Source organism: Rhinatrema bivittatum, chromosome 2 (assembly GCF_901001135.1).
Source record: "Rhinatrema bivittatum chromosome 2, aRhiBiv1.1, whole genome shotgun sequence".
NCBI lineage: Eukaryota > Metazoa > Chordata > Amphibia > Gymnophiona > Rhinatrematidae > Rhinatrema > Rhinatrema bivittatum.
Genome location: NC_042616.1, coordinates 508,284,745 through 508,309,381, shown reverse-complemented (window position 1 = coordinate 508,309,381; position 24,637 = coordinate 508,284,745). Strand labels below are relative to the sequence as shown.

Genomic DNA, 24,637 nt, shown 5'->3' with positions numbered 1-24,637 from the left:
ATATGTCCAATAACTCTATTGGAAACAATCATTTCCAAAATTTTGCTCAGCACCAACAGTAGGCTCGCTTATCTGTAGTTTTCAGGATCATCCCTGGAACCCTTTTAAAAAATTGGCATTACATGACTAACCTCTATTCCTCAGGTACAGTGAAAGATTTTAATGATAAAATTGCAGACTTCATACTTGAGTTCCTCTGGAACTGTGTGGTGAATGTCGTTGGGTTCTGGTGATTAGCTACTATTTAGTTTGTCAGTTTGTTCTAGCACTTATTCCAGATTCACATTGATTTGTGTCAATTCCTCCAAGTCATCGCTTATAAAGAATGGTTCAGGTATCACCCCAATATTGTCTGCAGGGATGACCTAAGCAAGGAAGTCATTTAGTTTTTCTACAAATGTCTTATCCTATCTGAATGCCCCTTTTTACCCCTCTGATCGTCTAATGGTCCAACTGACTATCACAAGCATCTTGCATTTAATGTACAGTACTTGAAAAAAAGCTTTTAGTAGTGTTTTTGTCTTTATAAGTCTCTCAGTTTCTCTTTTGTATTTTTTAATTTGAATATCTAATTTGCCAGTGCTTATGATCTTTCCAATTGTTCTCATTAGGAGTGACTTTTTATCTAATAGCCCTTTTCACTGCATCATTAAGCCATACTGGCACTTTCTTTATATTTTATTTGAGCTTCTGAGATGGTATTTTTAGATAAACTGCATGCTTTATGCCGACTTTTAGTCCTCACAACTGTTGTTTTTTTTATTTGTTTCCTTCTAATTGATTTCCTTATTTTAGCATAGTCTCTTTTTTTTTAAGTTAAAGGTTACTGCATTTGTTTTATCATTCTCCTTGTGATAATTGTCAGATCTGATTATATTATGATAAATGTTGCCAAGCTGCTCCACCACAGTTACCCCTTGTGCCAGGACCTATATTTCACTGAGAACTAGATCCAAACTTGGTCCACCTCTCTTCAGTTCTCCTTATTTACAGCATATAGAAACTTTACCTTCATAACATTCCCTGAGGAAACAGTCACCCAGTCAATGTAACAGTAATTGAAATTTCACATTATTATTGTGTTTACAATTTTAATGACCCATCTAATCTGTTCACATTTCATAATTTGTCTTACCATTCGGGTGAGGTAAACTGTAGTGTACCCCAACTGCTATCTTCTTCCTTGTCAGGTATGGAATTTCTTTCTCTAGAGATTCCAGAATGCGGTCTGTTTTCTGCAGAACTCTAATCCTACTTGACTGTAGGCCATCATTAAGAGAGGATGTGCTTGTACTATTTCTAAAGGAGAATCAACTAATGCTAGCTGTTGCTGTGTTCCTGACCTTGGTTTATATGTGAATCAAGTATATCAAAGCTCTATCACAAGACTTCAGGAAAACATATTTTGTGCCATTAAGTAGTACATGCATATGGCCTCTGAGGTATGAGATATTATGCATTAAGAAAATTGAGTAATGAAAATTTGAATCATTTAATATTCTGCCTTAAATGAGATTTTTCTCCATTCTAGATACATTGTCAGGAAACTTGGTTGATAAAAACTATACAAAAAGAAACATTTATTTTTTTTATCCCTCAACCAGTTAACATGGTAATATAAAAAGTTGATCATATAATTTATAAGGTTATAATGTGTTAGACCCAAAGAGCTCACATTCTAAATTTGAGCACAGGGAGTTAAATGACAATTAGTGATAGAAATGAGAATTACAGCTTCCACGGATTGTGTTCTAACCATAGTTGTATATTGCCAGCAGAAAAATATGTAATGCCCAAGTACGCTTTGGTTCTATAATCCTTGGTTCTGTTTTAAGTTTTACAAATAATTAAAAATATATATTTTCAATTGCTCTTATCTTGCTTAAGAACCCATAGGGAGCATGTCTTCAATGGAGGTGAATGTAGATGTGTTGGAGCAGATGGACCTGATGGATATTGCTGATCAAGAGGCGCTTGATGTCTTCTTAAATTCAGGAGGAGAGGACAGGAGTGTATTATCTCCCATCGTAGGTATGAAGTCATCTAAAGAGTAACGCCTTATAAAATAGATTATACTTCCAGCTTCTGATTTTCAGGAATTTAAATCTAGCAAGCTATGGAGCCTGATAGGAGCTCTGAGCCCCAGGCCGTGTCGACTTCCTGCAGCTGATGTTGCCATAAGAGTACCATAGCAGTGTCTGCTGTGTTTACACGAGTATTGGCAGGTGCAGCTTTTGTCAGGCTCTGCAGTTTGCCAAATTAAAATCCCCAACAAACAGCAGTTCTAATTTGTTAAACATTTGTGAACAATTGTATTTAATCAAAATATGAAATCAGTTTAAAGCTGAACATGCAACAACAGAGAAAACATTCACATACAGCCTCTCACACAGATTTAAGGTAACCCGATAATTCATGTCATAAGGGGCAGGCTGAGTTAAGTCTTAGGTGTTTTTTGTTTTGTTTTTTTTTTTTAACCTCATCGCATGTATGAACCTTATTGATTTAGTTTTCTTGGAAAAGCAGGAGTAGCAGCCTCGTGGTTAGAGCAGTGGGCTGCGAACCAGGGTTCAAATCCCACTGTCAATCCTTATTTATTTATTTATTTATTTCGGATTTTTATATACCGACATTCTCAATACAAGTATCGAATCAGGTCGGTTTACATAGAACAATAACTGTCGCAATAAAGGCATTACATTAAACAGCGTTTCTTAACATATATTTTCTTAACATATCACATATAAATATAACTATAAATACAACTTAAATATAAGTATAAATACAACTTAACTTAAATATAAATACAACTTGAATATTACATCCTTGTGACCTTGTGCAAGTCACTTCACCCTCCATTGCCTCAGGTACAAAATTAGGGCCACATTTACTAAGGCATCTCCCATTCTGTGTCTATGGGAAAAATGCTTAGTAAATGAGGCCCTTAGTTTGTAAGCCCTTTGGGGATGGAGAATACCTACAGTACCTGAATGTAATCCACTTTGAAGTGCCAAAAAGCAGAATATAAAAATAAAAAATAAATAAAATCGAAAAATCGATCATATCTTGGAATGTAGCATGATTGGGATCCCCAATAAAGAGAGAGAAAGTACTATCCCAATCGAAGAGACTTAAGGGCAGTATTGTTTTCTTACAAAGAGACCCATGGAGAAGGAAGTTGAGGAGGATGTGGGTATCTCAAGTATTCTCTGCCCATGGAACTACTAACATTGTGGAGTCGCTGTTTTAATTAATAAAAATGCTTCTTTTCAAATGGCGAAGGAGCAGGCAGATCCAGAGGGATATTTTGTGTTGGTTAAAGGTAGACTATTTGATGATTGGTGTTATTTTGGCTTCCATTTATGCGCCCAATACCTATCAGCATTCCTTTTATACTAAAATAATTACATGCTGCCTACAGGATTTGGGACCTGCTCCCATCATAGTGGGGGGGGTGATTTCGATTTTGTAGCAGAGCTGGATCGATGGCTGGCTTACAGTACACATGTGGTAAATGAGAAAAATGGGGTTAATGTTTTGTGTTCTACTATGACCCTTGTTGATAGTTGGAGAACATTACACCTTGGGAAAAGGGATTATACTCACTTTGCGAGGGCTCATGAGACAAAATCTCGTATAGATTATATTTTCATTAGTGAGTCGCTTTTCTCTCATGTTACGATGGCTAGGATTGGCTCCTTAGTGATTTCTGACCATTGTCCAGTTCAATGCTCTTATAGTCCTCAGCTAGGTACCATGCATTCTCTGTTTTGGAAGATGCCTCTTTGATTATCAGTAGTTAACCAACTTCAAACTTATTTGAAGGATAAGTGGGAATCTTATGATTCTTACAATTGTCAATATAGAGAAGAACCTGTCCTCTATTGGGAAGCTGCCAAGGCAGTGCTACGGTGAGACATTATTAATTATGTCTCCACTAAACGGAAAACCCTTAATACCACTATTTTGGGGCTTACGAGAAAATTGGCAGATTGTAAACACAAGCTTGGTGCTACAGGACAAGGCAAGTGGCAGGCAGAATTTTTAGCTACCTAGAAGTTAGTTAATGATTATTTACACCAAATTGCGGTGAAGTCTGTGTTTGCTTATAAGCACAGGCTTTACCGTTTCAGTAATAAGCCTGGCAGATTACTTGCTAATGTAGTGTGTGCACAGAGAAGTGCTGCTCATGTCAAAGGGTTGCGAGATACTAGGGGAGTGTGGCATTCAGATGCTAGGGAGACTGGAATTATATTTAGGGAGTTTTATCAAGCCCTTTATTCTGTGGAAGCAGACGACCTAGTGGCCCGAAGGAAATTCCTCTCACAAATACAGTTACCACTGTTGGACGAGGCGGATTTGGCGAAGCTAAATTGTCCCCTTACTGAAGTTGAGATAAGAACATAAGAACATGCCATACTGGGTCAGACCAAGAGTCCATCAAGCCCAGCATCCTGTTTCCAACAGTGACCAATCCAGGCCATAAGAACCTGGCAAGTACCCAAAAACCAAGTCTGTTCCATGTTACCGTTACTAGTAATAGCGGTGGTTATTATCTAAGTCAACTTAATTAATAGCAGGTAATGGACTTCTCCTCCAGGATCTTATCCAATCCTTTTTTAAACACAGCTATACTAACTGCACTAACCACATCCTCTGGCAACAAATTCCAGAGTTTAATTGTACGTTGAGTGAAAAAGGACTTTCTCCGATTAGTTTTAAATGTGCCACATGCTAACTTCATGGAGTGCCCCCTAGTCTTTCTATTATCCGAAAGAATAAAAAAATGATTCACATCTAACCGTTCTAGACCTCTCATGATTTTAAACACCTCTATCATATCCCCCCTCAGCTGTCTCTTCTCCAAGCTGAAAACTCCTAACCTCTTTAGTCTTTCCTCATAGGGGAGCTGTTCCATTCCCCTTATCATTTTGGTAGCCCTTCTCTGTACCTTCTCCATCGCAATTATATCTTTTTTGAGATGCGGCGACCAGAATTGTACACAATATTCAAGGTGCGGTCTCACCATGGAGCGATACAGAGATAGCACTGGTTATTATGGATTTGAAATCTCTTAAGACTCCTGGTCCGGATGGACTACATGCCTTGTTTTATAAAGTGTTACTGGAACATGTACAAGCTCCATTAGCATATATATTTAATGCTGTGATTAAACAGGGATGGATGTCTGAATCTTCTAAGGCAGCGGTGGTGATTGTGTTGCCCAAGCCAGGATCTTGAGTGTCTGGCATCCTATCACCCTTTTTTGCTGTTAAATTTAAACATCAAAATATATGCCAGATTGCTTGCTAACAGGTTGAAATTTACCCTCCCTTCTTTAATTTCATGGGAGCAATCTTGGTTTGTCCATGGGAAGCAATCAAAAGCGAACATTAAGGGTTTGCTTTTAACTGTGGAAGCCAGTGTCCACAATCAGTACTTGGAGCCCTTAGTTGTTAGTTTCGATGCAGAGAAGGCTTTTGACAGGGTCTCCTGATCTTTTCTCCATTTCACATTAGATGCCTTTGCTTTTACTGGATATAAAGCAAATGCAATTAAGGTATTGTATGCTAATCCATCTGCATATATTCAAGTTAATGGGCACTGTCTATAGCCTTTCCTCTATTTCGTGGAACTCAACTGGGGTGTCCCTTATCATTCTTACTATTTATTTTAACTTTGGAGCCCTTGATACAAAAAATTCAGCAGGATAAGGCTGTTAGGGGAATTACATTTGGTCTAATAGAATCAAAAATAATGCTATTTGCTGACGACATCTTAATGATTGTGTCGGAGGCTTCCTCCTCTCTTCCCCAAGTTTTGCAGTTAGTAATGGAGTTTGGTAAATTCTCGGGCCTAAAATTGAATTTAAACAAGTCTGAGGGATTAGATTTGTTAGGGACTTTAGAAGCGGGATGCCTGGATTCTCTTTACGCTGGGCGGGGGATAAAATTAAGTACTTAGGGGGTCATAATACACAGAAACCCAAAGCTATGGTATTCTTGCAATTATACCACTTGTCATAAGCGAGTTCCGCCAGAAGACAAAGGCTTGGATGGAGCTCCCGTTTTCAACTTTAGGGAGGGTGGCTTTACTGAAAATGATTCTTATCCCTAAGTTGCTTTATATTCTACAAATGGTTCCTATCTTACTCACAGTAAAGGACATTCAGCTTATTAATAATATATGTTTTCGAATCATATGGCGATCTAAAAGGATTCGGTTTTCTGTGGAAAAATTAATTTGTCCTAAAATTGAGCAGGCATTAGATTTTCTCATATTAAATATTGAAACAGGGCATGTCACTTAATGACTATTGCTGAGTAGCTGGGTGGTCAAGGGAGTTCTAGTACATTAGACATAGAAATTAACTATGTACTTCTTTTACACCTGAAATTTGTACGTCGTGCCCCTACAAGACACCCTTCTGGGTTAGATTCTCTGCTTCTATTTTGGCACAATCTGGGTCTGGAAGTTTTTTAGGAAGTTATTACAGCTTCTCTGGGACATTTCTCCTTGTCTTCCCTTAATTGGAAACCCTCATTTTAGGGCTGGAGATTTGCATAACATTTTTAGGCGGTTGGAGGCCCAAGGTTTTTTTTTTTTTTAATTTATACTTTATTGAATTTCTTGCCATTTAACAATGCACATGAAAAAAGAAAAGTTTGATTTACATCATCATTAATTAAACAAGAAGAAAAAGGAAATACTTTTACATAATTATTAATGTAAAACCAAACAACCAGCCCACATTATGGGGAGCCATCCAAAGATATTTTTCAAGGAAAATAACTCAAACAACAAGTTAATATTTGGAGATGAACCTTGCAATTATTAATACTAGTTAAATATTCCCAATTTCTGGGGGTGTTACAATGACCTGTCCTCCTTTATCTGCAAGAAAATTTTCAAGATGAATTGGTTCCTGAAAAACAAATCTATTCTTTTGATAAGTAACTAAACACTTGCAGGGAAATTTAAGATAGAAGTTTGCCCCAAGGTCCAGTACCTTCTGTCTTAATAACAGGAACTGTTTTCTTCTTGCTTGTGTATCCTTGGATACATCCGGGAACACCTGGATTTTCTGACCACAGAAACTAAATTCTTTGTTTCTGAAGTACTTCTGAAGTACTAAATTTTTATCCTGTTCCAGGCTAAATTCTACTATTAAAGTAGATCTAGACTGGATGTCGTCCACTGAGGCCTCCAAAAAGGCCGTTAGATTAGGACTATCTGTAGTTAATACCTCTATTTCCCCCTCAGGTAATAATACATCTCTTCTCCTTGTTGAAACATAAAACATTTTAGATATAGCCAGTTCTTTTGTAATACTCAGAATTTCCTTAGTATATTTAACAAATAATTCTTGAGCAGATAATAACCTGGTAAAAGGGAAGTTTAGGAACCTTAAATTTTTTCTTCTCATGGCATTTTCTAAGCCCTCCAGTTTTCTATACATAATCAAAGAGTCTTTGATATAAGTCGTCCCAGTGGCTTGCAAAGCTGTTATTTGCTTAGAAGAAGTACCAGATTGCATTTCTAACTGTTGTAGTCTTTAGTCATGATCATCCAGGCTTTTCCCTGTTTCTTTAGAAAAATTGGAGGACTGTCTCATGAATGAAGATAACAACTTCTCCAATTTTGTATCCGCCTTCCACACATCTACCAGCGTTATATTCTCAGGATTGACTATTTCATCATCATTCAATTTTTCAGAGATCTCATGTCCAACCCCATCTGTTAATAACAGTCCTTCCTGGCCTGCTGGTAGCTCTGCTGACACAGCTGATGTTGTTAAAGCTGGCGTACTTGGGGCATTAAAACCTGTAGCCCCATTTCCCTCAGCAGATATATTGAGACACTGGTTACTGGCAGGACTTAAAGAAGCACCAGAAGAAAAGGATATATCAGGAATAACCTCCCTAGAGGGTTGACTCACCATTCTTGTGAGGTGTTGATCCATTGGTCCTGAAACTTCCTTCCTGACTGGAGTGGATACCACCATTTTGGCCTTCCTCTTTTTTCCCATCGATGTTTGGATACGCAAGTAGAGATCTTATTCAATAGAGAGTCAAATCTCTACCAGGGGCGCGCCCCTTTGGCGCGTGGCTTTGGCTGCGCGCCGCAGCCCCCGGTTTAAGTAGGGGCAGTTGGGCTAAAGATGTCGTCAGAGGTAGGCGGGGTTTAAGTTGTACCGGGGCGGGTTGTTATGCTTCCTTCCTCCGTCCTTCTCGCCACAGCTGTTCCGGGCACGCTGAAATCGCTCCCAGCGTGCTTCTCCTTCACAGGCTCCCCGGAGGCCCAAGGTTTTAACTCTTTACATGTATTCTATGAGATGAGGTCAGGGACAGTTTATTCTCTGCAATTTTGTATCGATAATTTGGGTTTTGACCTCAAAGCTTTTCTCGTATATGCTCAACTGAGGAGCTATATTTTAAGCTTATTCAAATCGGGACTGGGGGAGAGTACCTCGGGGGCCTTCCAGAGATTTCTTCATGTAGGAAGAGTGTGTAGGGTGTCTATGTCCGAGGCATATAAATTTTTGCACTCTATTACTTCCTATAGTCTTTTGTGAGCCACGGCTGTAGTTTGGGGATATGATTTAACGGTTCAAATATCACAGCGGGATCTACTTAAGGGGCTCTTGATTATCAATAAAGCTACAGAAAGTATGACCCTTCGGTAACTGCAGTTTAAGATACTGCATAAGTTGTATTTCTAGCTGTTGAAGGCCTTTAAAGTCCAGGTGGCTCCCTCAGCTAAGTGTCTTAAATGTAAAGAAGACCAGGCTACTTTCTTACACTGTCTGTGGGAGTGTGTCTATATTCAAATGTTTTAGAATCTTATGCTGAAGTATTTGAACTCCATGTTAGCTTCTCAGATAATTTGGTCATGAACCTTCTGTGTATTAGGTATTCAGGATGATTCTATTCCTGTGGATAAAAACTCTCAAACAATTGTTAATTAAGGTGTGCTTGGTAGCAAATAAATGTATTATAAAATTGCTTGATGTGGGGGAACCATCTGTGGGAATGTGGGAAGCGCATATGATTGATCTGATATTGCTGGAACACAAATCGATTGATCCTATGAAGGAAAGCAGTAAATGACTATTTTTGGCAATTTGGCATCCATTTTTATCCCTGGTGCCACTTGATATATGTGCCCCCTCTGGTTAGAAATTCAGGATAGGTGTCCCATTCACATGTATGGTATTGCCCACTCTACCTCAGGGTGCTTGGTAATGTGTAATGTTTTACGGGTCTGCTTGTTATCTCCTTGATCTGAGCTACGAAAATAAAGGGGAGGGGAAGGTGGGGAATTTTTTTGGGGGTGTATGATGGGGATATGTATTTAATGTTGCTTTCCAAACGGGTACTGTTATACATTTATTGATGTGTTATTATTCTTTTGCAAATGTTAGTATGTTTGGGGTTTCTGATCAACTATCCAAAATCCCATCTCCAACCATTCTTGCACCTGGACTTCATTGGGGCTCAATTGGACACCGTCCAGGCGAAGGCTTTTCTGCCTTGGAACAGGGTGAAGACCCTTGTGGCTCTCACTTGAGTAGTGTCCGGTTGCTCCCAAGTCTTGGCACACCAGTTTCTCTGTTTACTGGCCACGTGGCAGCAATGACTGCACATGTGCAGAGCACAGTGGACATTGCATTCCCATTGGTGTAAGGCTACCCAAGACCTATGTTCTCGTGTCCTAATCACCATGCTGCTGCGACAGTCTCTTGAGTAGTGGGTGATTCCCCTCAAACCTGGAGTGGGGGATGCCGTTTTGGAACCCACAGCCACCTGTTACCCTCACCATAGACACAGGGTGGGAAGCACATGTTCCAGGGCTTTGGTCCTTGCAGGAATTGCAATCCCAGATCGACTTGGAGTTGCAGGAGATTCGGTACGCCCTACAGGTGTTCAGGGAGCAACTCCTGAACAAGGTTATCCTTGTTCAGACCGACAATCAGGTAGCTATGTGATATCTGAACAAACAGGGGGGAATGGGGTCCTTCACCCTCTGTTATGAGGCAGTCCACATCTGGTCATGGGCCATCGATAATGGCATCCTCCTCAGGGCAGTGTACCTCCCAGGGGTGGACAATGCCCTGGCAGATTCCTTGAGCCGGGCCTTCTGACCTCACAAGTGATCCCTTAGTCAAGAGGTAGCGAACTGGATCTTTCAATCATGGAGGACCCCGGACATAGACCTCTTTGCTTCCTTGGAGAACAGAAAGGTGGACTGCTTCTGCTCCCTAGGCTGAGGAGCAGCAGATCGATGGCAGATGCCTTTTCAATATACGGGGCACCAGGCTGTTGAATGCTTACCACCCGCCCCCCTTATCTCGAAAATGCTCCAGAAGTTTCAGCAGGGTCAGGGCACCATAATCCTGATCACCCCCTTTTGGTCCCTCCAGATCTGGTTTCCAACCCTACGGGACCTGACCTCGCGCCCCCTGATCTGGTTGGGGATGGCTCCGGACCAAATCTCGCAGGTCCGGGGCAGGCTCTGCCACTCCAATCTCCAAGCTCTGGCCCTCACAGCTTGGATGTTGACCGGGTGATTATACAGGCCCTGGGCCTTTTGGTAATGGTATCACAAGTCTTGCTGGAGTTCAGAAAACCCTCCACCAGGAATTCTTACAATCTGAAGAGGAAGAGGTTTTCGGTTTGGTGTGGGGAACACAGTCTGGATCCCTTCTCTTGTTCTGCACTGGCACTCTTAGACCACCTGTTTCTTTCCGAACCTGGTTTGCAGACCACCTAGGTGAGGGTTCACCTGAATGCTATTGGGGCATACTATCAGGACACGGATGGTACCATGATCTCTTCCCATCCACTTGTGGAACAGATCATGAGGGCCTTAAGAACATAACATGCCATACTAGGTCAGACCAAGGGTCCAACAAGCCCAGCATCCTGTTTCTAATCCAGGTTCTTATGGCCAATCCAGGCCATAAGAACCTGGCAAGTACCCAAAAACTAAGTCAACTTAATAGCAGGTAATGGACTTCTCCAAGAACTTATCCAATCCTTTTTTAAACACAGCTATACTAACTGCACTTACCACATCTTCTGGTAACAAATTCCAGAGTTTAATTGTGAGTTGAGTGAAAAAGAACTTTCTCCGATTAGTTTTAAATGTGCCACATGCTAACTTCATGGAATACCCCCGAGTCTTTCTATTATCTGAAAGAGTAAAAAACCGATTCACATCTACCCGTTCTAGACCTCTCATGATTTTAAACACCTCTATCATATCCCCCCTCAGCTGTCTCTTCTCCAAGCTGAAAAGACCTAACCTCTTTAGTCTTTCCTCATAGGGGAGCTGTTCCATTCCCCTTATCATTTTGGTAGCCCTTCTCTGGTCCTTCTCCATCGCAATTATATCTTTTTTGAGATGTGGCGACCAGAATTGTACAAAGTATTCAAGGTGAGGTGTCTCCATGGAGCGATACAGAGGCATTATGACATTTTCCGTTTCATTCACCATTCCTTTTCTAATAATTCTCAACATTCTGTTTGCTTTTTTGACTGCCTCAGCACACTGAACCGACTATTTCAATGTGCTGTCCACTATGACGCCTAGATCTCTTTCTTGGGTAGTAGCACCTAATATGGAACCTAACACTGTAACTATAGCATGGGTTATTTTTCCCTATATGCATCACCTTGCACTTGTCCACATTAAATTTCATCTGCCATTTGGATGCCCAATTTTCCAGCCTCACAAGGTCTTCCTGCAATTTATCACAATCTGCTTGTGATTTAACTACTCTGAACAATTTTGTATCATCTGCAAATTTGATTACCTCACTTGTCGTATTTCTTTCCAGATCATTTATAAATATATTGAAAAGTAAGGGTCCCAATACAGATCCGTGAGGCACTCCACTGCCCACTCCCTTCTACTGAGAAAGTTGTCCATTTAATCCTACTCTGTGTTTCCTGTCTTTTAGCCAGTTTGTAATCCACGAAAGGACATCGCCACCTATCCCATGACTTTCTAATTTTTCCTAGAAGCCTCTCATGAGGAACTTTGTCAAACGCCTTCTGAAAATCCAAGTACACTACAACTACCGGTTCACCTTTATCCACATGTTTATTAACTCCTTCAAAAAAGTGAAGCATATTTGTGAGGCAAGACTTGCCTTGGGTAAAGCCATGCTGACTTTGTTCCATTAAACCATGTCTTTCTATATGTTCTGTGATTTTGTTGTTTAGAACACTTTCCACTATTTTTCTGGCACTGAAGTCAGGCTAACCGGTCTGTAGTTTCCAGGATCACCCCTGGAGCCCTTTTTAAATATGGGGGTTACATTAGCTATCCCCCAATCTTCAAGTACAATGGATGATTTTAATGATAGGTTACAAATTTTTACTAATAGGTCTGAAATTTCATTTTTTAGTTCCTTCAGAACTCTGGGGTGTATACCATCCGGTCCAGGTGATTTACTACTCTTAAGTTTGTCAATCAGGTCTACCACATCTTCTAGGTTGTTACAACTTAAGTCCTCCACTCGTCCGCCAGTGGCTCTTGGGATCTCAACGTCGTCCTGTCACAACTCATGAAGTCTCCATTTGAGTCATTGCGATCTTGCGACCTGAAGTACCTTTCCTGGAAGGTCATCTTCTTGGTTGCAGTTATGTAGGCTCGCAGGGTCAGTGAACTGCAAGCTGTGGCGTCGTACCCACCTTATACCAAATTTTGACATAACAAGGTAGTTCTGCGGACACACCCAAAGTTTTTTCCCAAGATGGTCTTGGAGTTCCATCTCAATCAGTCTGTTGTGTTGCCTTCTTTTTTCCCAAGGCCACATGCTCACCAGGGTGAGCGGGCTCTGCACACTGTAGGCTGTAAGAGGGCGCTGGCCTTTTACTTGGAACGCACGGCACCTCCCTGCCTATCCACCCAGCTTTTTGTCTCCTTTGACAAAAACAGATTGGGGGTCGCTGTCTCCAAGCAGACCTTAAGCCCTTTGTGTTGCGGGACTATATTGCCTTCTGCTACACACAGATGGGCTTACAGCTTGATGGTCATGTCAGGGCTTACTCAGGAAGGGCCATGTCAGTCTCAGTGGCTCACTTGCGTGCAGTCCCCATTCATGAGATTTGCAGAACGGAGACCTGGAGTTCCCTTCACGCATTTGCCTCACATTAGTGCCTGAACAAAGATGGCCCATGGGACAGTTAAGAACATAAGAAATTGCCATGCTGGGTCAGACCAAAGGTCCATCAAGCCCAGCATCCTGTTTCCAACAGAGGCCAGTCCGTCCTCCATAACCTCTTTCAGCCATAAAAACCCAACTCTCCCTCCATGGGCCCTGTCTTTGGGAGCAGGCCTGCTCCTCTAGTAAGTGCAGCTCTAGTTGTTGTGCACATTAGCACCTGTTCTCTGCTGCACATGGTGGGAGCGGCTTGGAGCTACTTAATCACCCATGTGCGTGGACTACCATCCTGCTTGTCCTTGGAGAAAGCAGAGTTGCTTACCTGTAACAGGTGTTCTGCAAGGACCCCAGGATGTTAGTCCTCACGAAACCCACCCGCCGCCCTGCGGAGTTGGGTTTTTTCCCTCTCTTGGATTGTTATTTTATTTTTTTTCGCGAACTCTGTGATAATATTGAAGAGGGACCCCATGTGGACATGTGGTTAGTGGCATGCTGGGCATGCTTAGTGTATCAGTCAAAGTTTTTCTGTGCCGGGTTACATCTGATGATGTCACCAATGTGTGAGGACTAACATCCTGCTGTCCTTGGAGAACATCTGTTACAAGTAAGCAACTCTGCTTTGTGCATAAGAATTAAGAGTTTAACCATGGCATCATAGTCAACATGAAGCTAAAGTAGGGAGCCCACCAAGGGCATAACATAACATGGAAGGAAGTGGAGTAGCATGCAGCTGATTTCTTTTATGTAGTAGTGAAATGGCATTGCTTAGAGAGGGAGAAAGATAAGAAAGTTATTGATGGCTTGCCTCCTTTCTGTTTAGCTCGCCTCCTTTCTTTCTCTCCATCACTGTTCCTCTTTCCTTCTTCCCTGAACCTACTTCTCCTTGCTTTTGCTTCTGCTTCCAGCTCCCCTTCTCTTTATTTATTGTTTTTCATCACCCTTCCTTGGCAACAGTTGGAATTTTTCAGTAGAACTAGGTTTAAGTTGCCTTAAATTTCTTCTAAACTATTTTGAGAATGGACCTTTAGCAGGTGGAGTTCAGACACTGTTTTGGGGAAATTGGGAGAAGGGCTCTTCAGAGTAGTGTGCTCCAGGAGGAGCAGTTGGATGGGTCTTCAGAGGGTGGATGGGTTCACAGGGTTTTCTTTAACAGCAATAGTTTTGAGAACCATAGGATTATATTGGTGTGACATCAGTTATGGGGTGGGTTCAGAAGGCCATACCATTTGAAGGTTGCTGAATAACTAAAATATGCAAATTAGCTTTGTTGTTGGATCAAGTACATGCAAATATATCTGATAAATATTCATTGTGGTCATCCTGAAGACCATTTATGGCCATTGAGAACCCTTGGTCTAGATTGTGTCTATAACTAGTTCTGATAGCATGCAGACTTTAACCATTCTATTTATTCTCCCAGTAGTAAAATAGTATTTTATTATAATTCAGAGCATCTTTAGTGGAAATATCTATTCCTTTGAAGTATTCTACTATTCTCGTGGGTTTAATACATGGCCACACTAACCTAAGGATTTTTTTTTTTTTTATAAAATGATGGTTGGAAATAATGGAGCTTATAGTCTGCTTCCAGAGAATCACATATTTTGTGCATAACTTCTTGTCATGCACCAGAAATCACAGAAATGTACTGTATAGAGATTGGATTAGTATGGTTATGGTATTATTGCCCATATTGCCACCTCTTGCTAGCAAATAACCACAGTGTCAATTCTGGCTTTAGAAAGGCATCCACATCTATTGCAGAGACATACATGCTGCCAGATCCCTTGATAAAGTAAGGTTTGGACAGTGCTACCACTGTGGAAACTATCCCTAAAATGTAATCCTATAAAGCCAGCAAGGAAGGAGAAGCTTTGGATACAGTCTTAATGCTGCTATGCCAACATTTAAGAGATTTTGTTTAGAGAAGCATATGTGTTAGCCCACCACACTTATCCCCATTTAAATATATTTGATTAGCTGAACTTTTTGAGAGACAGTACATTAAAAAGAAAAGGTTGTTAAATCTCCAAAGTATGTTCTAAAAGATTACATTCTTAACAATTAGCAGTAGGATATTACAGAAAGAGATATAAGACTCCATGCCAATTTGTTTGAAAAAAAAAAAAAAAGCTTACACAGTATACTGGTTGGCAGAAATGATATATTATTAATACTAGCTTTGTCTTTTTTCCTTCTTAATCCTGTCAAGGATCAGGCTTTGAAATCTGCCAGAATGAAGTAAGTGTTCAGGTACCAAGCCAGTCCGAGTTACAACAGAAACTTTCATCTTTGTCATCCAACCACACTAGCTCTGCCTGTCAAGAGGCCAGTGAGGAAGGAGGTAACTCCCCCATTGTACAGTCTGATGAAGAGGAGGTTCATGTGGACACCGCTCTTGCTGCTGTTACTACAGATACAAAAGCAAATTCTGATGTTAGTGATGAAAGTGATTCTCAAACCATGTGACTGCTAACATGGTGCCCTCAAACACAGACCTGACTTTTTATTTGACAGCTGGAGCTTTGTGTGAATGGTAGATCCATCTGTGAGTGTATCAACTAACAAATCAAGAAAATCGGATACTTTCTGATTCCTGATATGAACTTTTTATAAACAAAATTTGCAGATGTCAATGTAATTGTGTTTAAAAAATGCTTATAACATTCTTTAGGTTTCTCTAATTTGCAATAAAGTTTCCCCTTTTTTGAACAATAAAGCTTTTAATTGTGTATTGATTTCCTAATGGATATATTTTGCTAGTAATTATTCTTAACATGTGTAAGTTGCAAAGTTGAATATGTGTAATCTCCTGGCAGGGCATATAAAATGAGAGAGTGCCTGTTGCGAAGCTAAGCACCAGTCTGTGAGTTCAAAAATGAAAAAGGACAAACAAATAGTGTAATGCACCCTTTGCCTCTGAAATGGTCTATCTGGCACTGCTGGCTAGCGAAATTGCCATAAAGACATATTTCCCTTCAGTGACACTTCTGACTGCACCCCTGATTTTCCCCATGTACATTACAGATGCTTCTTTTGAAACCATGCCTTGAGATTAAGGAGGATCTGATACCAAGAAAGTATCTTCAAACAACACAACTTTTATTATAAATTCTGTGGAGTCCCTAGCAGTCAGGATTAACAAAATATTTAAAAGACACTGATTTGATCAGGTTCCATAACAGGGGAATTGTAACAATAACACCAGCAAGAAAAACTGCCACACAGTACTCCTCTTTTCAAAGTTGATGCAGAAAGTAATAGTTATAAAAGAAAAAAATCTCTACAATTCTTTCTTCCCCTCTCTCGACCTCAGTAAGATAACATAAATCACAATTTCTCTTAATATTCTCACCAATTTTAATCACAATATTACTTAACCTATAGGTGCCATATAGCTCTTACCATCCTGGAACCATTCAATATCTTTCCTGGATCTCACAGGATCACTCCAAAAGCCATAACTAAGGGAATGCCTGGCACCCCAAGCTTATACCTAGTGGATCACTTCTCCCCTAGGCCATGCTACAAACTGTGGGATCTTGAATCACTCTTCAGTCTTCGGGACCAATCAGATCCCCTGATTATTTCCCCTTCATGGGGAAAGCCCCTGTAGAGTTCTCTTTGAGGAGAGGCACGCTGGGCAACCCAACCTTCTGGTGGGTCCCTCCAATTTTCTCCCACTAAGCTTTGAAACCAGGATTATATAATCCTAAAAAATGCTTCCTCTAGAGGAAACCTCCCTACATAGTTTCTTAAAGGAGACATACTGTATAACATTGAAGTAATTCAGAAGTCATCCAATCACAAATTTTATTCTCCTCTTATAAATCATATCATTACACTGTAGTAGTTCTACTAGAAGTCCAAAAATTGAATAAAGAGGCTAGTGAATGCTCTTCTCATATATTCCCATGTCCAAAGAATGTACTCTGACCACAAAACCCTAGGAAGAGGTCTGTGGACTCCTGTGCCCAGAATCTCTCCAAAGGCCAGTAATGCAAGGGTTATCTTAAATCCCTGTCACATAGTACATAAAGTATCTGTTAAAATAATAGAGAGAAGGTAATGTGATACCTTATATTCTGTTTGTCTAAAAATAAAAAAATCTCCTATTGGGGGGCATGAGCATGCCACATTCAAAATAACCACTTACTGTAGTTTCCAGGCTCCTCTCACGTCCCCTCTAATTTTCATTTTTCTTTTGTATGGCTGGTTCCATAGCTGACTGAGAAGAGCTTTTATCACCTAGACTCTTTTTTTTTTTTGGAAAGTTGGACCTTATGAACCCGTGGGCTCCTGACTGGCAGCACTTTAAAGTGGGTAAACTCCAGTCTGGCTGTGTGCCTCACTGACGAGCACAAGGGAAAGGTCAGTGTGGCAGTTTCCTCATAGCATTGTCAAATAAATGGCCCCCAGTCTGTGCTTTTTAATTAGATTCAACTTCCACACAAAATCTACAGTGGTGAGATATTGAGCCCCCTCCCTTTTTTTTTTTTTTTTTTTTTTATATACCAGATCGATTTTATCCTGCGTTTCTTAAAACTCTGTACCTGTAGCCTTAATTCTCACATTAAGGTTAACTTTGAAAGAGTAGAAACTGACTTTTTCCCAAGAATCTTTTTATGGTAAATCTTTTTTATTCAGTTTAACAAAACATAGAACAGCAGGTCAACATATGATACATAATGGACTCTGTTATATACCATATGAGTGTAAACAATCCTTTGCTATTATCACCTAACATGCAACCCCCCCACCCCTTCCCCCCAATACTGAGAAGGAAAGAAATCAAAAGAAACGAACCATGGAACCTCCATGTTAGCAATGACACGCATGACGCATAGTTAGAAAATAGTCAATAATCATAGTTCAGGCACTGATATGGTTGAGAAATTGGCTTCTCGTGGCATGAGGCAGAGAGAGAATATATGGCATCCAAACGGTGACCAATTTTTTCTGGGCTCCAATAGACATACGTCTGTTGGCAAGCGTCTCCTTTGTTAGAAGATGAAGGATCGAAGAATGCCATTGCTTGAGCAACTGTCCGGTCGGGCTGCGCCAGACTAGTAAAATGACTTTACAAGCTAACAGGAACAATTTTGCAATCCATAGAACTTGTGGTCCTTTTCCACGGAATGTCCTGGAAAAGATCCCAAAAATCGCTGTAAGAGGGGAGAACAGTATTGTGAGTGCTAATGTCATTTGCAAATCTGTAAACCTTTTTCCAAAAAGACTGAATAGCTGTGCAGCTCCACACCAAGTGTCCCAAGTGCGCACTTTTCGCTTGACATTTAATACACTCATCAGAATTTGCAATCTTTGCCAAAAAGGCCCGCCGCAGGGAAATGTACATCCAGTAGAGAATTTTATAGCGGGTCTCTCGTAAAAGAACATTGCAGGTGATCTGGCGTGTGTTCGTAAAAGAGGTGATGAAAGCCACCGGTGGGATTGTCACGGCCAAATCTTGTTGCCGTTTGATCCGTTTATCATCTAAGACCCACTTCTTATAGGTTCCTTCAAGGCTGTTATAGAAGAATGACAGAGAATGCTTTTTGGGCACATCGGGGTCATACCATTCCTGCAAGAATTTCCAGTTTGGGTTTGCAATATCCATATTTCTAAGGGAAGTAATATAGTGACGCGCTTGATAGTAATGAAGAAAGTCAGAGGTAGGAATATCATAGCGAGTACACATCTCCGTAAAGGAGAAGAAGGTTCCATCGACCCGGTAGAAGGAAGATATGTGAGTGACGTGCTTCCGTTCCCATTCTTGGAATCTGGTAACTCCCATCCCAGATGGAAACATAGGGAGCACCCCTAGAACATACAGTCTCCAGGGTAGCACAGTCATTTTTAACAGGTGGATGCATCCAATCAACGAAAGAGGTAGGTGCATCCAAGATGTTAAAGTTGTCTCCGATTTCTCCTGCAGTTTGGGAATATTTACATCATAAAGCTCGGAGAGAACGGCTGGGATCCAAATGCCTAGATATTTGATCTTATTGTCACTCACCCATTTTAGTGGGAACGGTCCCTTCCATCATGAGTGGCAGCCAGATCCCATCCGTAAAGCCTCCGATTTATCAAGATTGAGTTTGAGACCAGTTAGTGTACCATACTCTTCAATAATATTAATAGCTAATGGACGAGAACAAGTGGGATTTGTCATGTGAAGCAACAGGTCATCTGCAAAGGCTGCCGTCTTGAACTTACAGTCCCCCAGCTGGATCCCTTCAACCTCTCCAGAATCCTCCAGTATACGTATTAAGGGATCTAAAAATAGTACAAATAGAAGCAGGGACAGCGGGCAGCCCTGTCTCGTACCCCGAGAGAGCACGAAATCCGGTGAGAGTTCCCCATTAACCCATATGTTGGCTTTAGGCAATGTATAAATGGTAGTCAGGAAGGAGATAAAGGGCCCCTGAAAACCATAGGAGTTGAGGGCTTCGAAAAGGAACATCCAGTTCACTCTATCAAATGCCTTTCTGGCATCAAAACTAACAAGGAGAGAATCTAGATCGGCATGCTGTGCAAACGCCAAGGAGGCCAGTACTCTACGGACGTTAGTTACTGCTTGTCGTCCCTTGACAAATCCCACCTGTGGAGCATGTATTAACTTATAAATGAAGGAAGACAGTCGGTCAGCCATAACCTTTGCCCAGAGCTTGAGATCACAATTAAGGAGATATGAACCTGGGAGCTCAGGATTTCGTCCCAGCTTGGGTAAAACTGCTATGGTCGCCCTATTGACCTGCCAGGTATATGTTGTGAGAGGATCTTAAAGAGCTTGTTAGTTAACCCATCAGGACCAGGGGACTTTCCCAGGGTCAAAGATTTAATTGCCATCTCAATCTCTAAATTGCCAATGGGGGCATTTAAGAGTGTTAGGTCCTGCTCCTGCACTTTAGGGAGGTGTAATTTGGCTAGGTACGCCTGGACATCCAAACAGTTGCAGGGGTCAGCCGTGTACAATTTTTGGTAATATTGCGCATATTATTTCCCCAATTTCCTTGCTAGATGTCTTTAGCTGGCCAGCCGGGTCCCTAAGAGCCTTAATATAGGATTTTCCCTCCCAGGTGTTCACCAACCTAGCCATGAGTTTGCCCGCTTTGTTTCCAAATTGGAATAGTCTATGTTTAAAAAAAAAAGGATAAACTTTTCCTTCTAACCCAGAGCTTCCCAAACCTTTCCTGGGGACCCCACAGACAGTTGGGTTTTCAGGATATCCACAATGCGGGCTGGATTTTTAAAAGGTTACGCGCGCCGGGCCTATTTAAAAAAGGCCCGGCGACGCGTGTAAGTCCCTGGGCTTGCAAAAATGGGTGGGGCGGGGCCAGAGGCTCCAGGCACAGCGGTCATTTGCCACTCTGCTTGGGATCGTGCACCGACAGTTGGCCGGCGTGCACAACTTACTTCAGCCCCATGGCTGAAGTAAGTTTTGAAATAAAATCAAAAAGAAGAAAAAGGTAGGGGGGGAGAGGTAGGGGAAGGGAAGGTGGGGTAGGGGTAAGGGAACAGGGGAAGGCAGCATGGCTTGGTGCACACAAGGTGCACAATTGTGCACCCCCTTGCACGCGCTGACCCCCGATTTTTCCGGCATTGGTTCTCGAGCCCGCTGACAGCCACGAGTTCGGAAAACGGATGCCGGCAAAATTGAGCATCTGTCTTCCAACCCGTGGGCCACGGGCAGATTTTACAATTATTTTTTTTTTTTACTTTTGGGGCCTCCGACTTACTATCGCTATGATATTAAGTTGGAGGGTGTACAGAAAAGCAGTTTTTTCTGCTTTTCTGTACACTTCCCCAGTGCTGGCTGAAATTAAAGTATGCCTTTGTAACAGAGAAAATTGTCATTGTTGTAGCAAATATTGTTTCTAATAAAGCTTTAATTATATATATATATATATATATATGTTATATTTTATAATTAGGAAACAAATTGGCTAATGCCACACCAAGCTACCAAATGACAATAATTATATATAGGAAAAGCATAAACAATTTCTTTGTACAATTCAAAAAAGCTTCAACTACAAGTTTATCAATTAAAATATTACATACTAAATTACACAACAAATATCTTCAAAATAAACATATAAACACAATACGATATATAAAAACATCCCAAAAATAAAATACCCCAAAAGAAAAATTATACTCACTCCACCCATGCAAATTTTCCCACATACCCTAATAATTAGAACTCCCATTCAAAAGTTTCCTAAAAAGTTAAAACGAGGTGCAGCTCATATTGCTCTAAATGAGCCATCTCCTTCCTCCTGAGGCAAAAAAGCAATGACTGTCCCAGCAAAGGAAGCAACAACAAATTTGTAACAAAAATCTATCAACTACAACTACACATGCTGGGACTACAACCACCAATAAATATGGTTCAAAATCCTCCAGAAGATTTATTTCCCCCAGTTGGCTTCAATGTATATTTTTCTCGTTCCTCATTTCTCTTTTTCCTCCTCCCAACTACAAGGCTGCCTTAAGGGAACCACACAAAGATGGCTACATGAACCATTTCCGCAAATATGATCAGATGCTCTACCAAACTCAACTATTAGACACCTCTCCCACAAAAAATATGCATTGGTTGAAGTTTTTTTTTTTAATTGTATAAAGAAATTCTGTTTACACTTTCCCTTTATATAATTATTATATTTAATAAATACCTGCCTTTCTCATACTACATATATTAAATGGTGGAGAAATGCATGTAGGGGAATAATTCATGCAGAAAAGAGCAAAGTTTTCCCAAAAGAAAATGGAGAAGCATTGAGAGAATTAAGTCTTGTTTTGCGCACAGTTTTCTTTAAGGTATCCGAGTTTTCCTGAAGAATATGTTAACTCATTTACAGTTCATTAATTTAAACTCATTTAATAAGGGTATTATTATTAGAATTAGTGTATTTTGCTATTTCACTTTGCAGATTTCACCATTGGTACCTGTAAAAACAACCACTTCATACCTGTCTCTGAAACTGAATATTGCTTTTGACTGATCTCCATTTTTATTCCTCTGCCAGTCTGTGTCATGGTGAACCTGTTGTTTTTGGGCCTCAGATGAACTAATACTTGGCAAATTTACCTTTGAAGTACCTTTCTTGCTCTACCAGGATGGTATTTCCCTACTAAAACTGCCTTTGTCTACACTTTTGCTCAAGTATAATTACAGAGAGGTTTGATGGCAGTGTTTCTCTACCCAATTCTGAATCTTCACCGAATTCCTTCTCTCGCTCAAACCTTTCTTCTGCTTAAAGAAGAATATTTGTTTCACAAAGCCTATTGAGGCTCTCCCCTGTACCAAAACAGGCTCATGCTACTGGGAGTGCAAACTGTGCAATTGCATAAGGGCAGCAGCTGTGATGGAAGGGGGTCCAGGACAGGGAGCAGCAAGAGACCAATGTAGCTGCTGGAGGACCCTATCCAACCAGCAGTAGAAGAATGCGGAGGCTCATGCAGCCACTGGTGGATCCCATCCCACTGGCAGCAGAAAAATGCAGCGGCCTGTGCAGTCACTGGCAGCTAGGGATATGCATTCATTTTCAACGAATGTGCAATCTGCAATGCATAAGTCCCTGTTCGTTTGATTCGTGGGTTCGCGAAACGCATGTCAATCCCCCATGAATAAAACATATATTAGTTTCATTCTTTGGTTCGCAGTGATTTCTTAGCAGCCGTTTGAAATAGGAGGCGGCCATGTGGGAGTATCCTTAGCAAAAACCAGCCCTTTCCTGTGAGTCATAAATTACCTCACCGCCCTGTCATAGAGTGGGTCAGACAGGTTGGCAAGGAGAAGAGAATGCAACCTATCAGAACTAAGCATTTTTCTAATGCAGCCAATCGCCGCTCTCACTCAGTGCTCTGTGAAGCTGTTCCTGATGATGCTGTACTATTTATACCTTAAGCATGAGCCGTGCCACGCACTTTCTTTTAGGGTTTTGCCTGCAAAAGTCATTGCTTTTGAGCTCTCTCCGAGTGTCACAAATCTGTATTCAATTGCTAGCTACTTTGATATAATTTTCCATTGAAAAAGATATTTGTTCATTTTTGCTGCTGTGCCAGCCAGGTTTTTTTTGACTGCACTTTTTTTTTTTTATTGAACTCAGACTGTCTCTCTGTCTCCCCCACTGAGACAAGCTGCCAGCAGTGGCATTTTGCTGCTTATCTTACCCCCCTGGGGTAGGTTGTGCAGGCACAGGCAGGGTTTGGGTGATGTGGGTGGGAGATAGTGTGAGTTGGTATTTTCAAACAAGAAGCAGCATCACTAGGAATTGTGCTTGCTCAGGTTTCCAGTCAAATCTTTTCTCTGCTGTTTCAGTTTTTTGTGCACACAGAGCAATCTCAGTTGTAGTGTACATCAAGGCACTGCACTGCATCTGTGGGCAGTTTTCCAGACTCACATATATTGGTACAGCAGTGCTCTTAAGCCAAATCCCCAGTAGGCCTCTTTTGGAATTAAAAGTTTGTTGTGTGCACATACAGAGGTCTCAGTTGTAGTGTTTATCAAGGCCCTGCACTGTGCATCTGTGAGCAGTTTCCAGACTCACATATATTGGTACAGAGGTATTTCATTCACCAATAAAGAAATAATTCTTTTAATTGAAATCCCTAGTAGGCAGTGACATTAAATCCATGATGTCAGGGAAAGGTAGATGAGTGATTGAGACTGGCAGAGGAGGCACTTCAAAAGGCAGTGCCAGTCCATCATTAAAGTTAAAAAGGGATCTGTTCCAATCTAAAATCTCTGGAGGGGCAGGCAGTGCCATCTGGAAAAACCTGAAATTTAAAGATGATGCACCGCCACCATCTGTTTCTGACCCTGTAGTTTTGGAGGTGAGGGAAGGGGAGGCTGAGTCATGCAAGACAAAAAGGGTGAGACCCAAAAGCAGCAGTGCAACAGCAGACTCGACGTAGCATTGAAAATGTAGTGCAGGCACTGTTTGCTTCTGATTTCGATGAAGAATCATCTTGTGTGGGATTCTCATCATCAGAAATGGAAGAAGTAATTGCTGAAGAAGGTTTAGGAGGATTAGTCAGTTCTGTCTTAGCCTCCATTTCAGTGCTGTAGGGGAGAGATGAAACTGATGAGGAGGAAGAGCACTCAGCACAGGCACAGAGTGTGACTGATGCCCCTGGCATTGCTTCTCAGGGTGCACCCACTACTTCAACTCCAGTGCCAGCATCTACCCTGAAGGCTATAGAGAAGGGATCATGAAAGAAATCTGCAATCTGGAGCCACTTTAAAGTGACGGAGGAATCGCGTTTTGCTCAGTGTAATTACTGTGCCAGGGCTATTAGAGAGGCAAGCAAATGGGACATCTAACTAATTTTGGCATGATGCATCATATGCAGAAGCAACACCCAACAGTACTGCCATCTGGGGTTGGTGGCAGTACCAGTCAGGGGATCCCTTTTTCCAGGCAGTATAAAGTGGTTGTAAAGGAGCAGTCT

At 41.2% G+C, this 24,637-nt stretch overlaps 1 protein-coding gene across 2 annotated transcripts in view; it reads left to right on the top strand.

Moving 5' to 3' along the window:
• DTNBP1 (dystrobrevin binding protein 1) overlaps positions 1-15,893 on the top strand; it is a 400,954-nt gene extending 385,061 nt beyond the window's left edge. Inside the window, exons 8-9 of one of the 2 annotated variants that reach the window (XM_029590690.1) lie at positions 1,888-2,031; positions 15,387-15,893. In XM_029590690.1, coding sequence (XP_029446550.1) covers positions 1,888-2,031; positions 15,387-15,643 — 401 coding nt within the window. In that variant the 3' untranslated portion in view covers positions 15,644-15,893. The remainder of the gene's footprint in view (positions 1-1,887; positions 2,032-15,386) is intronic. The other variant, XM_029590691.1, reaches the window with a different exon arrangement.
• The last annotated feature ends 8,744 nt before the right edge of the window (positions 15,894-24,637 follow it).